We start from the raw sequence: 15,034 nt of genomic DNA, 5'->3' as shown, positions 1-15,034 counted from the left end.
GGGATATTTCAACATTTTTGCAAATTTTCCTATTGCCATAATCCCTATAGTTTTAGGAGTAGGTGCCTTTTAATTGTCAGTGCAAACTGTTTTTAGATCGGCAGGGGAGAGGCGCAAGCTGCACAGTATTTCCACGTTTCCCTCATCAAACTAAATACACAATCCAACAACTCCAAAACACTCTCATGGACAAGCTGTGACCTGCACATCCACCACACTATGAAATAATAATGTAATATTACGAGAGTATTTGCTTCATGTGTCGTAACGTTAGATAATTATACGTTATAGCATGGTGAATTTGCAGGTCACAACTTGTGTTGAGTGTTTTGGAGTTGTTGGATTGTGTACTTAGTTTGATGAGGGACACGTGGAAATACCGTGCAGCTTGCGTCTCTGCCCCGCCGATCTAAAAACGAAAAGCAAATTTGCCAAAATGTTGAAATATCCCTTTAAATATATATTTTACTAACAGAGCATTTACTCTTCCATGTTTTATTGATGAAGGTGATAGTACTGCCAGATACAAAATCTGAATGTACAGAGTAACCGTACCAACAATTCACTGTTTTTAATCATTCCCAGGTCAATTACATCATTCCATCTAAACCCATACTACACATTTATACAGGAGTTTTTAGTGAATAAAAGTTCACATTTTCATGTGTAGGCATGTGTGTTTCTTTGTTATAGTTATGTTTACGTTGTAGCGTAGTTGCACAATTGTACACATGTACAGATGATACACGAAGTAGGCTATATGATGCCTTTAAGAATGCCCAATTTGTGTTTTTATCAAACACATTGTATTAATAACTTATTGAACCTCTTTTTGCAATACCCTCAAACAATATGATAAGTGGTATGTATGATAAATAGTAATGTTGTGACAAATTAAATTCAACCATCATGAAATTCTACAGACGGAAATTTGCTTGGACACACTTTAACTTCCTGTAGCTGCAGGTCAGACCGACACAACATTTTATGAGGACCATTCCTCCGGCAGAGCTGGTTGAGCTCAGACATATTCTCAGGATGTCTGATTTGAACAGCTCTCCTCAGGTCAGTCCACATCGATGCAACCTCAAGTGTCCTGCCATACACATGCTCAATCTTGGCCCATTGGAGACGATCACTGGCATCTAGGGTCTGTAGGGGCTTTTCCACCATAACTAACAGTTTTCAGGAGCTTTAAGTTCCTAAACCCTTGAGAAATTACTACCTCCCGACCAGGGGGGTAATTTCGTTTTCGGGGGAACTATCTTACCCCAGAACTATATCATTTCCTGGTTCCTGTGGTCGAAATGGGCCCAGTTTTTCGAAAGGTTCCTGGTTCCTGGGGAAAGTTTCTGCGGTGAAATGCGGTTAAAGATTCATTGGTGCCTTTAATCTTTAGCTGAGGTTCTTTGTTACATTATAGTACATTTGGAGTACTAATCTCAGCTTGATGCCATCTTCTAATGTTGTGGTAGCCTGCTCAAGACCGGTCTTGGTCTCAAGGTTATTTTGAAGGTCCTGGTTTTTATCTCTGAATCAACTTCATTTTTACTGGGTCTTGTCTTGGTATCAGTCGAGCTGACTTGCGATTTTTTCTCAAGACCAGTCAAGGCCGCAGCTGCAGTGACATCTTTTTTTCTTTTTCTTTTTTAAAGTATGTGCTTGTGTAACCATTTGAAAAACCTGGTTGCACCAGTGTCAATTAAATATGGTTTAGATTTATTATAAAATCATCTTTTCTTATTGGCTGAGGAATGATGGAAATATCAAGCCACATGATTGTTCCATACTGGTGCTAAATACATTAATGGTCTTGAAAATGGTCTTGCATTGGTTTGGTCTCAGTCTTGGTCTTGGTCTCAACCCCCATGGTCTTGGTCTTGACTCGGTCACACTACCAACTTCTAGAGACAGCAGCAACACAACTAAATTGTTTTAATTTAGAGAGCTGGATGAATACCAACACTGTGTGACACTTTGCACATCATCAGGTCATTATTAGGTATCGCTTATTATGAAGTGCTTCTGACCTCACTATTATACAACTCTATTAGCACATTCTTTTATGTTGAGAACTGAACTCTCCGAGTCAAACATTTACCCTGGGTTGATAAAGGTGTAAGAGGAAGTGAATTCAGAAAAATGATTTACATGGACGAGCACTGAGATTCCAGTAAATAGTGATAAGAAGTGACGTTATGATAAAAAGACAATAAATCACATTGCAAAATTATTCTAGAGCATTGCTTAACAAAGCAAGATGCTCCTAACTTGAAGGAGACCCCTTGGTCTTGAACAGTTAAAACCAGAAACATTATGCTGAGAAGTGGTCTTGAACATTAACATTTATTTGACAGTTATTCATGGTCTCCTCTCACACACCTTCAGTTAATATTTTTCAAAGGTCAGAGTTAAATGTTCCTGAAAAAAATATCTTTTACGCTACAAGTGTTGACGAAAGGTGGTTATTAATACATTCATGTTGAAATGTGCAAACTTGTTCATAATGGTCTCCATTATGTCTCAACTGTGACCTGAGATGATTTTAAAACCATAAATGTTATTGACCCACAACTCAGGTGTTTGTTTCTGTGTCAGTCGTATTTGAAAACGATCCCTCGTTCCTCTTTTTATTGTGATTAATAAGTAACTCTTTTGATGTTGTATACTGTAAATCAATGCTATCAATGATCCCTTTGTGCATTTCCCCCAATGACCTTTTGTGTCCTGTGCACACAGTGACACACCTATAAATTTACTCACTTGCTGGGCGCTCTTCACTTTCAGTTTATTTTCCCCAACAGCTGATATTCTCTCCAAGGTAAGTGCAGACACTGGCAAGGTAAAGGAGTACCCGCTCCTCATTTGAAAATATGATTTTTAAAACATTTACTTTGTGCTTTTCAGCTGGTTTGCGTTGCGGATGTGGTCCATAATGGGGGTGCCTGGGGGTTTGCTATTGCTCCTAATTTTGCAGACTTTGTCAAGAAGCACTTCAGGTAAGATGTCTGACATTGTGCCATTCTGGTTTAGACATTATAATACATACTTACTGTGCAAATAAAAATTAAATGGGACTGTAAATGTATGTATATACTGTAAATCTTGCCACCACCAAAATTCTAAGGATAGATTACACAGATTTCTGCCCTTATAAATATGACCTTAATATAGCCCACATGACATTATATGTTATTCAATCAAATTTCTTTGTAAGTAGCTTTAAAGTCAGAAAAAATGTATTGGGCATATATTCTTTCCTGAATATTCCAGAGAACTTGCACTGAATTAATATACATCAAATGTTAGTGAGGCATTTTTATGAGCCTGTACCTCAAATAAAAACATTTATATCTCTTGCATAAAATTCAACACGCTATCTTTATTTTTGCATACTAATACTAACATAACATAACTCTTTATATATCTTTATATGGTTGGTAATCATCATCATCAGCAAAAATAATCAGACCTCTGTGGCAGCTGCAGGACTGACAAAACTCTGACCAATCCATGCTTTTCACTCCGAAAAGCAAAAAAAACCAAAAAACAGATACCTTCATGTCTAGTTCTTCCTACGCCCAATCAAGCTGCCGTCTCTCTCCCTTCACCTACGTCTTCTGAAAAGCCACACTCCAGTCTGATGGGTGGCAATGTAGCTCTGGCAATGTCTTCAGAGAGCAGTCTGAGGAAAGAGGCTGGGACTTTTAAATTGTGTATTTTCAAAATATGGCCTGCTAGAACCCTTTCCAGAATCTCCAACACTACCTTTAAAGGGATAGTTCACCCAAAATTCAAATTTCACTCATTATTTACTCACCCTCATGTCAACTAAGAGCTGTGAGAATTTTCAGAGTCCTCCGTTCCTTCTCTGAGTTACGGGGGGGTCCGCGCAGCAGTATTTGTCCATATAATGGTTGTCAATGGATACCAACTTTCTTCGTCCAAAAAGACACACCTATTACCTCCACACTGCTCGTCTGTAATGTCCCTCTTGTAGTGAAGCCCCGACATGAGAAATTGTTCTGAAGAAAATTAAATAAGTATATATTTTAAGCTTGTTTGTAGTGGAAGCTCCCAGTGTCTCAGTTCACTGCTCTTGATTTGCACTGACTGGCGGAACAATTTCTCATGTTGGGGCTTCAATACAAGAGGGACATTACAGACGAGCAGTATGGAAGTATTTGGATGTTTTTTGGTGTGTCCTTTTGGACTAAGAACGTTGGTATCTATTCACAACAATTATATGGCCAAATACTGATGCACAGACCCCCCCCGTAACTCAGAGAAGGCATGGAGGACTCTGAAAATTCTCACAGCTCTTAGTCGACATGAGGGTGAGTAGATAATGAGTGAAATTTGAATTTTGGGTGAACTATCCCTTTAATGACTTTTTTTACTCGTTTCTTTATCAAACTTCATGTGAGAAATAAAATATCAGTCTAATTTTAAGTACATCAAACTATCCTCTGTCTTCACAGGGACCCTTGTCTTCAGCTGTGATTCATGTAATGATCAAGCCAACTGCCTGGAGTCTCAGGACAGAGGAGACACCTTTGTCAGCCAGGGCTTCACCTGCGTCTGTAAAAATGGCTTCGTAGGTGACGGTCTCACCTGCTACAACGCAAAGCTCTGCAGCGACTCCTCTTGCTGTAGACAAGGTTATGAGTGGTCACCAGAGAGGGGCTGTGTAGACACTGATGAGTGCTCCCTCCCAGACTCGCCCTGCGCACCGGCTCAGGTTTGCGAGAACACCCCGGGCTCGTTCACCTGTGTAGAGCGTCCATCCAGCCCCAGATCTGCCCCCTCTCCCCAGTCTGTCACGTTCAGTTGTGGAAGCACCACTTGCCCTTCAGGCATGGACTGCATCAGTTACAATGGGACGACCCGCTGTGCCGACCCCTGTGACCATTACACTGTACTGGGCGATGACTGGCGCTCAGTAAATAACACTAATACGAATAACATACGCTGTGACAGGGATGTTCACTGGCGAGGATGGTATCGTATGTTTCTGGGGCAAGAAAGTGCTCACATTCCAGAGAGGTGCGTGGAACCCTGGAGGTGTGGAACCCACGCTCCTCTGTGGATAACACAACCTCACCCTACACGGCCCGGTGAAATTGTACGACGCACTGTGTGCAATCACTGGAATAACAACTGCTGCAGCTTTAGCTCACACAGCATCCATGTCAAGTTGTGTTATGGAGACTACTATGTCTACAAACTCGTGGCACCATCTGTATGCTCTCTTGCATACTGTGCAGGTATTGTTCCACCTGAAACACCTTTACACTGTAACAACAAATTACATTTCCTCATCAAGGCTAATACATCCATTGAACTGTTTCAGACTAACAAAAACACTGTTGTCCTCTTGCTCTAGTAAATCATGTAACAGTTCATGAACAGTAACTGTCACTGGTTTGGCATCGGTACAGTAATGTTTTTTTTCACTGTAAACAGATGTGAACAGAACAGGAGCTGAAGTTCTACCAACTACACCTTTTCCACCATTCCCAACTTCTGCCAGGCCAGAGGTCAACGTCAGTACCACGACAGCAGTGGACAACAGTACAGTAGCTGAGGGAGAGATCCGTCTGGTCAATGGAAACAGCTCCTGCTCCGGCAGAGTGGAGATCTTCCACTATGGACAGTGGGGGACGGTGTGTGATGATGCCTGGGACGTGCTTGATGCTGAGGTGGTGTGTAGACAGCTGGGCTGTGGCAGAGTCCTGTCAGCGCCACACAATGCACGTTTTGGACAAGGCAGAGGGCCCATCTGGTTGGACGATGTCGGGTGCAGAGGCAGCGAATCAAGGCTCACCGAGTGCCGCCACCGAGGAGTTGGATCACACAACTGTGGTCACAGTGAGGACGCTGGGGTCGTCTGTGAAGGTAAACACTGACCTGTACATCTACAGACAATTAAGTCTCACAGTGTGGACAGAGAGGATTTTAGTGAACACATATTGGCTATACTACAATCTCCTCTACGTCCAAGATCTTTTCATTATATTGGTCATTTTAACCAGAAGTCTGTGGTGTGTACTGTAGTTTCTGCCTCTGGTCAACACTAACATGTTGCATGTGTTTCCATCAGCTGGTGCACCTGTGAGACTGGTCAACTCTGGAGACCGCTGCTCTGGCAGAGTGGAGATCTACCATGGTGGACAGTGGGGGACGGTGTGCGACGACTCCTGGGGATTGAGTGATGCCAACGTGGTGTGCAGGCAGCTGGACTGTGGCAGGGCTCGTTCAGCACTTCCAAACGCAGCTTTTGGACAGGGCAGCGGTCCCATCTGGTTGGACGAGGTCAGCTGTTCAGGATGGGAACCATCGATAACTTCCTGTAGACATCGAGGGTTTGGAGTCCACGACTGCAGTCACATTGAAGATGCCAGCATCATCTGTGAAGGTAAATGTTTTACACATTTATGGTTCAATCCTGAGTGGTTATGTCCAACTGGGAGAGTTCCTTGTCAACAAGTTTCAATATTTACTTCAGATAGCAGATCTTTGTTTCGTAACCCAATAAGTCAAATGTACAATACAAGTTTGCGTCAAGATCATAAATGTTTTGTAGCTAATGTTGAGGAGATCAGTTCTATGTGAGATCAAGAAAGGATCCTTTCCTCACTCTTGCTGGTGGAGGTTCAGGCTGTTGATGTCTGGTTTGTTCACATAATCTTCTCTGCAGGTCAACCAGGTCTAAACACCACAGCTCGACCACCCACACCTTTTCCACCATTCCCAACTTCTGCCAGACCAGAGGTCAACGTCAGTACCACGACAGCAGTGGACAACAGTACAACAGTGGACAACAGTACAGTAGCTGAGGGAGAGATCCGTCTGGTCAATGGAAACAGCTCCTGCTCCGGCAGAGTGGAGATCTTCCACTATGGACAGTGGGGGACGGTGTGTGATGATGCCTGGGACGTGCTGGATGCTGAGGTGGTGTGTAGACAGCTGGGCTGCGGCAGAGTCCTGTCAGCGCCACACAGTGCACGTTTTGGACAAGGCAGAGGGCCCATCTGGTTGGACGATGTCGGGTGCAGAGGCAGCGAATCAAGGCTCGCCGAGTGCCGCCACCAAGGAATTGGATCACACAACTGTCATCACAGTGAGGATGCTGGGGTCGTCTGTGAAGGTAAACACTGACCTGTACATCTACAGACAATTAAGTCTCACAGTGTGGACAGAGTGGATTTTAGTAAACACATATAGGCTCTACTACAATCTCCTCTACGTCCAAGATCTTTTCATTATTGGTCATTTTAACCAGAAGGCTGTGGTGTGTACTGTAGTTTCTGCCTCTGGTCAACACTAACATGTTGCATGTGTTTCCATCAGCTGGTGCACCTGTGAGACTGGTCAACTCTGGAGACCGCTGCTCTGGCAGAGTGGAGATCTACCATGGTGGACAGTGGGGGACGGTGTGCGACGACTCCTGGGGCTTGAGTGATGCCAACGTGGTGTGCAGGCAGCTGGACTGTGGCAGGGCTCGTTCAGCACTTCCAAACGCAGCTTTTGGACAGGGCAGCGGTCCCATCTGGTTGGACGAGGTCAGCTGTTCAGGATGGGAACCATCGATAACTTCCTGTAGACATCAAGGGTTTGGAGTCCATGACTGCAGTCACATTGAAGATGCCAGCATCATCTGTGAAGGTAATGGTCCAATCCTGAATGGTTATGTCCAACTGGGAGAGTTCCTTGTCAACAAGTTTCAATATTTACTTCAGGAAGCAGATCTTTGTTTTGTAACACAATAAGTCAAATGTACAATACAAGTTTGTGTCAAGATCATGTTGAGGAGATCAAGAAAGGATCTTTTCCTCACTCTTGCTGGTGGAGGTTCAGGCTGTTGATGTCTGGTTTGTTCACATAATCTTCTCTGCAGGTCAACCAGGTCTAAACACCACAGCTCGACCACCCACACCTTTTCCACCATTCCCAACTACTGCCAGGCCAGAGGTCAACGTCACTGCCACGACAGCAGTGGACAACAGTACAACAGTGGACAACAGTACAGCAGCTGAGGGAGAGATCCGTCTGGTCAATGGAAACAGCTCCTGCTCCGGCAGAGTGGAGATCTTCCACTATGGACAGTGGGGGACGGTGTGTGATGATGCCTGGGACGTGCTGGATGCTGAGGTGGTGTGTAGACAGCTGGGCTGTGGCAGAGTCCTGTCAGCGCCACACAGTGCACGTTTTGGACAAGGCAGAGGGCCCATCTGGTTGGACGATGTCGGGTGCAGAGGCAGCGAATCAAGGCTTGCTGAGTGCCGCCACCAAGGAATTGGATCACACAACTGTCATCACAGTGAGGACGCTGGGGTCGTCTGTGAAGGTAAACACTGACCTGTACATCTACAGACAATTAAGTCTCACAGTGTGGACAGAGAGGATTTTAGTAAACACATATTGGCTATACTACAATCTCCTCTACATCCAAGATCTTTTCATTATTGGTCATTTTAACCAGAAGTCTGTGGTGTGTACTGTAGTTTCTGCCTGTCAACACTAACATGTTGCATGTGTTTCCTTCAGCTGGTGCACCTGTGAGACTGGTCAACTCTGGAGACCGCTGCTCTGGCAGAGTGGAGATCTACCATGGTGGACAGTGGGGGACGGTGTGCGACGACTCCTGGGACCTGAGTGATGCCAACGTGGTGTGCAGGCAGCTGGACTGTGGCAGGGCTCGTTCAGCACTTCCAAACGCAGCTTTTGGACAGGGCAGTGGTCCCATCTGGTTGGACGACGTCAGTTGTTCAGGATGGGAACCATCGATAACTTCCTGTAGACATCGAGGGTTTGGAGTCCATGACTGCAGTCACATTGAAGATGCCAGCATCATCTGTGAAGGTAAATGTTTTACACATTTATGGTCCAATCCTGAGTGGTTATGTCCAACTGGGAGAGTTCCTTGTCAACAAGTTTCAATATTTACTTCAGATAGCAGATCTTTGTTTCGTAACCCAATAAGTCAAATGTACAATACAAGTTTGCGTCAAGATCATAAATGTTTTGTAGCTAATGTTGAGGAGATCAGTTCTATGTGAGATCAAGAAAGGATCCTTTCCTCACTCTTGCTGGTGGAGGTTCAGGCTGTTGATGTCTGGTTTGTTCACATAATCTTCTCTGCAGGTCAACCAGGTGTAAACACCACAGCTCGACCACCCACACCTTTTCCACCATTCCCAACTTCTGCCAGGCCAGAGGTCAACGTCACTGCCACGACAGCAGTGTACAACAGTACAACAGTGGACAACAGTACAGCAGCTGAGGGAGAGATCCGTCTGGTCAATGGAAACAGCTCCTGCTCCGGCAGAGTGGAGATCTTCCACTATGGACAGTGGGGGACGGTGTGTGATGATGCCTGGGACGTGCTGGATGCTGAGGTGGTGTGTAGACAGCTGGGCTGTGGCAGAGTCCTGTCAGCGCCACACAATGCACGTTTTGGACAAGGCAGAGGGCCCATCTGGTTGGACGATGTCGGGTGCAGAGGCAGCGAATCAAGGCTCGCCGAGTGCCGCCACCAAGGAATTGGATCACACAACTGTGGTCACCATGAGGACGCTGGGGTCGTCTGTGAAGGTAAACACTGACCTGTACATCTACAGACAATTAAGTCTCACAGTGTGGACAGAGAGGATTTTAGTAAACACATATTGGCTATACTACAATCTCCTCTACGTCCAAGATCTTTTCATTATATTGGTCATTTTAACCAGAAGTCTGTGGTGTGTACTGTAGTTTCTGCCTCTGGTCAACACTAACATGTTGCATGTGTTTCCTTCAGCTGGTGCACCTGTGAGACTGGTCAACTCTGGAGACCGCTGCTCTGGCAGAGTGGAGATCTACCATGGTGGACAGTGGGGGACGGTGTGCGACGACTCCTGGGACCTGAGTGATGCCAACGTGGTGTGCAGGCAGCTGGACTGTGGCAGGGCTCATTCAGCACTTCCAAACGCAGCTTTTGGACAGGGCAGCGGTCCCATCTGGTTGGACGACGTCAGTTGTTCAGGATGGGAACCATCAATAACTTCCTGTAGACATCGAGGGTTTGGAGTCCACAACTGTATTCATGGTGAAGACGCCAGTGTTGTTTGTGAAGGTAAATGTTTTACACATTTATGGTCCAATCCTGAGTGGTTATGTCCAACTGGGAGAGTTCCTTATCAACAAGTTTCAATATTTACTTCAGATACTGTAGCAGATCTTTGTTTCGTAACACAATAAGTCAAATGCACAATAAGCCTGTGAATATTCTTATTTGTCCAGGTCATCGTTATCTCCAAAGAAATTTAAATCAAAAGCAACTGGACAAATAACCAAGTCCAGTTGCTTTTGATTTAAATTTCTTTGGGGACAAATGTACAACACAAGTTTGTGTCAAGATCATAAATGTTTTGTAGCTAATGTGGAGTAAATCAGTTCTGTGTGTGAATGTAGGTTGCTTTTTATGTGTTTTATGTTTTGAAGTGTTTTGACAAAAAACTTTTAAATAATTGTACACTTATGTTATCTTCCTTCATTAGTTCATCTCCTTTCTCACACACTTTCATTTGGTGATCTTTTTCCTTTAGCCCGCTTGCCTCCACGGCCTACTCATCTTGTTTGTGGTCGTGATGAAATCCAAGTGGGGCTGGAAGTGGCGACCATTGCGTCCAGGGGTCTGGACCCATTCTCTGGACACATGGCTGCCCTTAACTGCTCCTCATTCAGAGTGCGTGGTGACGTGGTTTGGTACCAAGTGGCGCCGGAGGGACATGCCTGTGGAAACATACTGACGGTAGAGATTTTGTCTTTCTTTTTTTCCACAGCATGTCAATAAACATGATCTTGTATTGACCTACTGTTGATGGACATAGCTAGAAATCCAGGTCTCCTATATACAGTGTCCCACATCCTCAGCTACAGGGCCGTTGTATACCCCAGTAGCCTAGTCTAATCTTTGTGTGACTGAATTATTCTGCATAAGACTCTGACTAATACTCATAGTAATGCTGCATTAGCATCAAAACAAAGTAGGCTAAATAGAAAATGATAATACATACGTAGTCTAAGAAAAAAAGTGGAAAAGTCAGGGGTCAGGGGCCCACTTTAGTATTCTTTCAAGGGGCCCAGAATTCCTAGCAACGGCCCTGCTCAGCTATGAATACCTCTGCAGGGAGTACCTTGAAACCTAGAACCTCCACCTGAAAGTCTTCTCAACCTGACGTAATCCTTCAACTGACTAATACCATGACCATCCTCTGTCTTTCAGACCAACCGCACACATGCTACCTACTCCAACAGGTTATTTTTGTACGAAAGAAACTCGTCCTTCTCTCGTCCTGTGAGCTTTCCTTTCTCCTGTGTTTATCCCCTGGACACCGACACCAGCCTGAATATGGCTCTCGTACCAGTCCTTGGGTAAGTAGATCACTCTGATTGATGATAATAAAATAAATAATGAAATAGTGAGGTGTATATTTGTTATGCGATTATGCCATTCTGGTCATGTCATATTACAAAAATTAGGATAAACAACCCCTAACCCAGTGGTTTCAACCTTTTTTGGTTTGTGACCCCATTTTGACATCACAAATTTCTGGCGACCCCATCAATCAAGATGCGCCAGCTCAGATATTTTTATATGCTGCATTTTATTTGAACTCGATTTATATTCTAGAAAGTGAAAGTATAGAACACAGTTGTTTAAGATTTTGTGTGGTGTTTTTAATCATAATTTTTAAAAAGTAGTAGTAGTAGTAGTTTGTTTATTCGATCTTGTGCACAACTTATTTACAGTTGAGCATCAGTCACAATCAGTGAACCTTCCATAATACAATCCTTAGTTCAACTAGTTCGTATATAGATCAAAAAGGTGTAGGCTGAAGCTATCCAGTTTATAAATGCCTACCCTTTAAATCATTATTTCAGTAAAACCATTAGAGCTCTTCATAGTTAAAAAAAATATTTTTACCAGTAACTTTTTTTTTTTATTAGACATTTCAGGGGACCCTATTTGAATTTCAGGTGACCCAACCTGGGGTCCCGACCCCAAGGTTGAAAAACACTGCCCTAACCCTAACTCCTGTGATAGAAAGGCTCATGCAAGTACCAGCATCTTAGTGCACAAAACAGTGAAACTATGCTGTTAATGAGGTAGTTAAGTCTTTATTTACTCTGTAACAGTCAAATGAGGATACTGGCACATCCAGAATGTCCCTGAGAAGTCTGAGTGATTGTTATCCTGCAGAGATATCAAGCTTTAGCTGCACAGATAAATAAAGAGATATAACAATGATAATAAGTCAAAGAAAAAATTACAGGAAAATGACTTGATCAATCAAAAGTACATTTTCTTCACAGGTCTGACTCAGCTGGGATTTCAGGATCAGGTACCAGAGCCAGAGCCTCCATGTATTTGTTCCGCAACTCCAACTTCACTGATGCTTACACAGGGAGCCGGGTCTTCCTTACGGTGGGCTCTCCTCTCTATGTGGGTATCTATGTGGAGGAGAGAGATCCAAGCTTTGCAGTTGTTTTGGAGGACTGCTATGTCACTCCCTCATCAAGCCCTCATGATTCCAGACGATACTTTCTCATCCAAAACAAGTAAGTGTCCGTCTTCATGGAAATGGGAAAGAGTAAGTGTATTAGTGATGTGAAGTGGTCCTAATGACCTGCTGTGTTTTCTCTGTCAGGTGTTCTACTAACCGTCGACAGGTGTCAGTGGTTGAGAGTGGTTTATCCTCCCGGGCTCGTTTCTCTGCCCTGTTCTTCTCACCTCAGGGTGAATACCAAAACATGTATCTGCACTGCAAGCTCAGTCTGTGTCGCCGGCGGGGCTACAGCTGTGTCCCAGTAAGTCACACATTTCACTTTATCAGTAGCAAAGTCAGTTGTTGCCACTTTAACATTGGTTTTAATGTTGTTGTTTTGCTTTTTTTTTTACATTTTACAGGCTTGCAGATCAAGGAGATATCGCTCTATTTCCAACTCTTCTCCTCTGCAGCCTGTCTCCATTGGACCAATCACATGTGAGTATAAAAAATCTAATCTCAGGGTGGATGTCTCAACATACTGATCAATCCAGAATTTAATGATCATGTTTTTACTCTTTCTTCTTTATTTTCAGGGGACAAGTCTCGTGTGTGATCTGGTAACGACAGTAATAACACAAACACGTTCCACCATGTGACTACGATTTTACTCATGTTTTTTTTACTCATACAATACTCATGAAATAATAAACACTGTTTTTTCATTATGATTAAATCTTACCATATACATTGTTCATTACACATTAATGTCACCTGTGTAAGGATTTTATTATGATATCAAATGAATGTATATATACAGAATAATAAATGAAGTTACCAATACTTTTCCTCTGCTCTGTGCTTATTTAATGTAAAACAGCGCTTTTAAAAAGTGGTGCAGTTATGCAGATATAGTTGATTCATGATGTTAAATTGTATCAGTGTGGTCTTACTGCCTACCGGCGAAAAGCTTATTAACATTTGATGTTCATGGATGAAGGTCTTTTACATATTGGTTAGATGGTAGGCCTACTGGAAAATGTAGGCTATAGGCTACTGAATTTCTCACGTATTTTAAGAAATTTCTGGTCAAAGTCATCAAACATGTCTGCAACACATATATTTGTGCACATGCAGGTTTTATGTTTTTGTCCCCTTGACCTTTCTTCAAATCGGACAGTCTAATGAAACTGTCTCCTATGTCTCCCCTTTGCTATTGATGATCCCTCTGCCGGCTCTTCAGACACTTCTTCCTGCTTTCCTCCCAGGTCTTTCCCTCAGTAGATATATACCAATATGTAGTGCCAAACCTTTTAAAGGCCTCACAAAAAGATTTATCAAAATATCTTTGAGTGATTCAGTTGTGCCTCTTTATTCATCCTTATGGAGTTGGTCTTGTTCTTCAGCCAGATTGCTGAAACTGGTTTGTAAATGGACGATCTCCTTTTCAAAATTAAATGACTGGGTGACCCTCCAGAGGTCACAGTGTGCTTTATCAGACCTGCTTGTTGGTCACACCACACCTGTTTGCTCCACATTTGTGAGCGGCTACATCAACACTTTGAGGGAGATAAAACCTGCCCTTTCAACTAATCCTGGGAACTAACCGGTCATTGTTAGATAAGAATGTAAGGATTGGGAGAAAAGGTCCCCTACAGTGTTGTACATGACTTCACAATTCACATAATGATTTATTCACTCAATATGCTATTCTTCTGGTCTTGGTGGACTGGACGACAAATCGGCCATGTGACTGTGCCAGAGTTTTCATCATTGTGCAGTGTAAAGGCTAAAACAGCCGTGCTGGAATACGTGTGATGTGGACATGTGGTTACTGTGACCAATGATACAATACAAAATGTCCTATGACTAAACAAGCATCAAGTCTACTTATGGCCCAGAGCTGTCTTGTATACATGAGAAAACAATAAAGTTAAGCAATAAAGTTAATCTGCATTTTGTTGATCAACATTCTCTGAAACAGTTGCAATAGCAGCAACTATCACGTATCACACACACACACACACACACACACACACACACACACACACATAGACACATAGACAATCACTTTCATAATCACTAATTATATTTCCCATGTACAGAATCTAAAGGCTGAGGTCACACTTGGGTCTGAGCTACCACTTGTTGAAGGCAATAAAATGATTTCTCCAAAGGGACGATTGTTTGATGCACGGCCATTACTTCTGGCTCCATCATGTTCAGGGAATGACTCCTAATGAATGACTGACCTTCCCCTGAGTTTTCATCTGCTGCCACCATGAGGTTGAGAGAGTGACATGTCTCAACAGCATCTGGCTCGACCGCATACAAACTGGGGGAAATGTTGGGTGTTGAGCTCAGATGGTTATCCTCATTACAGCTTGGGCTGTCTGTTCTATTTTTGCATGCAGTGAGTGCGTGCAGTGCATGAAAAGCTTGTCAAATCTTGTCCTTCTGTCAAAGAAAATGTTTTTTTTTTGTCATTATATCACAGACAT

The 15,034-nt window shown here is 43.3% G+C and overlaps 1 protein-coding gene across 1 annotated transcript; it reads left to right on the top strand.

The window, feature by feature from the left end:
* Positions 1-2,798: 2,798 nt before the first annotated feature.
* LOC146991160 (scavenger receptor cysteine-rich type 1 protein M130-like) lies at positions 2,799-13,338 on the top strand. The gene is made up of 17 exons (XM_085783549.1): positions 2,799-2,821; positions 2,908-2,999; positions 4,482-5,267; positions 5,467-5,898; positions 6,104-6,418; positions 6,701-7,150; positions 7,354-7,668; positions 7,901-8,350; positions 8,551-8,865; positions 9,148-9,597; positions 9,803-10,117; positions 10,590-10,795; positions 11,270-11,418; positions 12,361-12,606; positions 12,696-12,855; positions 12,956-13,031; positions 13,130-13,338. The coding sequence occupies exons 2-17, from the start codon at positions 2,924-2,926 to the stop codon at positions 13,147-13,149; spliced, it is 4,761 nt and encodes a 1,586-aa protein (XP_085639675.1). The 5' UTR covers positions 2,799-2,821; positions 2,908-2,923; the 3' UTR covers positions 13,150-13,338.
* The last annotated feature ends 1,696 nt before the right edge of the window (positions 13,339-15,034 follow it).

Source organism: Trachurus japonicus, chromosome 1 (genome assembly GCF_045865225.1).
Source record: "Trachurus japonicus isolate A0001 chromosome 1, Traja_1.0".
Classification (NCBI taxonomy): Eukaryota; Metazoa; Chordata; class Actinopteri; order Carangiformes; family Carangidae; genus Trachurus; species Trachurus japonicus.
This window is presented reverse-complemented; position numbering and strand designations above follow the sequence as displayed.

Excerpts from the sequence above, each read along its gene's own strand:
- LOC146991160 (XM_085783549.1), top strand. The coding sequence starts at position 2,924 with ATGTGGTCCATAATGGGGGTGCCTGGGGGTTTGCTATTGCTCCTAATT. Across the intron at positions 5,899-6,103 it reads CGCTGGGGTCGTCTGTGAAG|CTGGTGCACCTGTGAGACTG; the intron begins GTAAACACTGAC and ends TGTTTCCATCAG. Across the intron at positions 7,151-7,353 it reads TGCTGGGGTCGTCTGTGAAG|CTGGTGCACCTGTGAGACTG; the intron begins GTAAACACTGAC and ends TGTTTCCATCAG.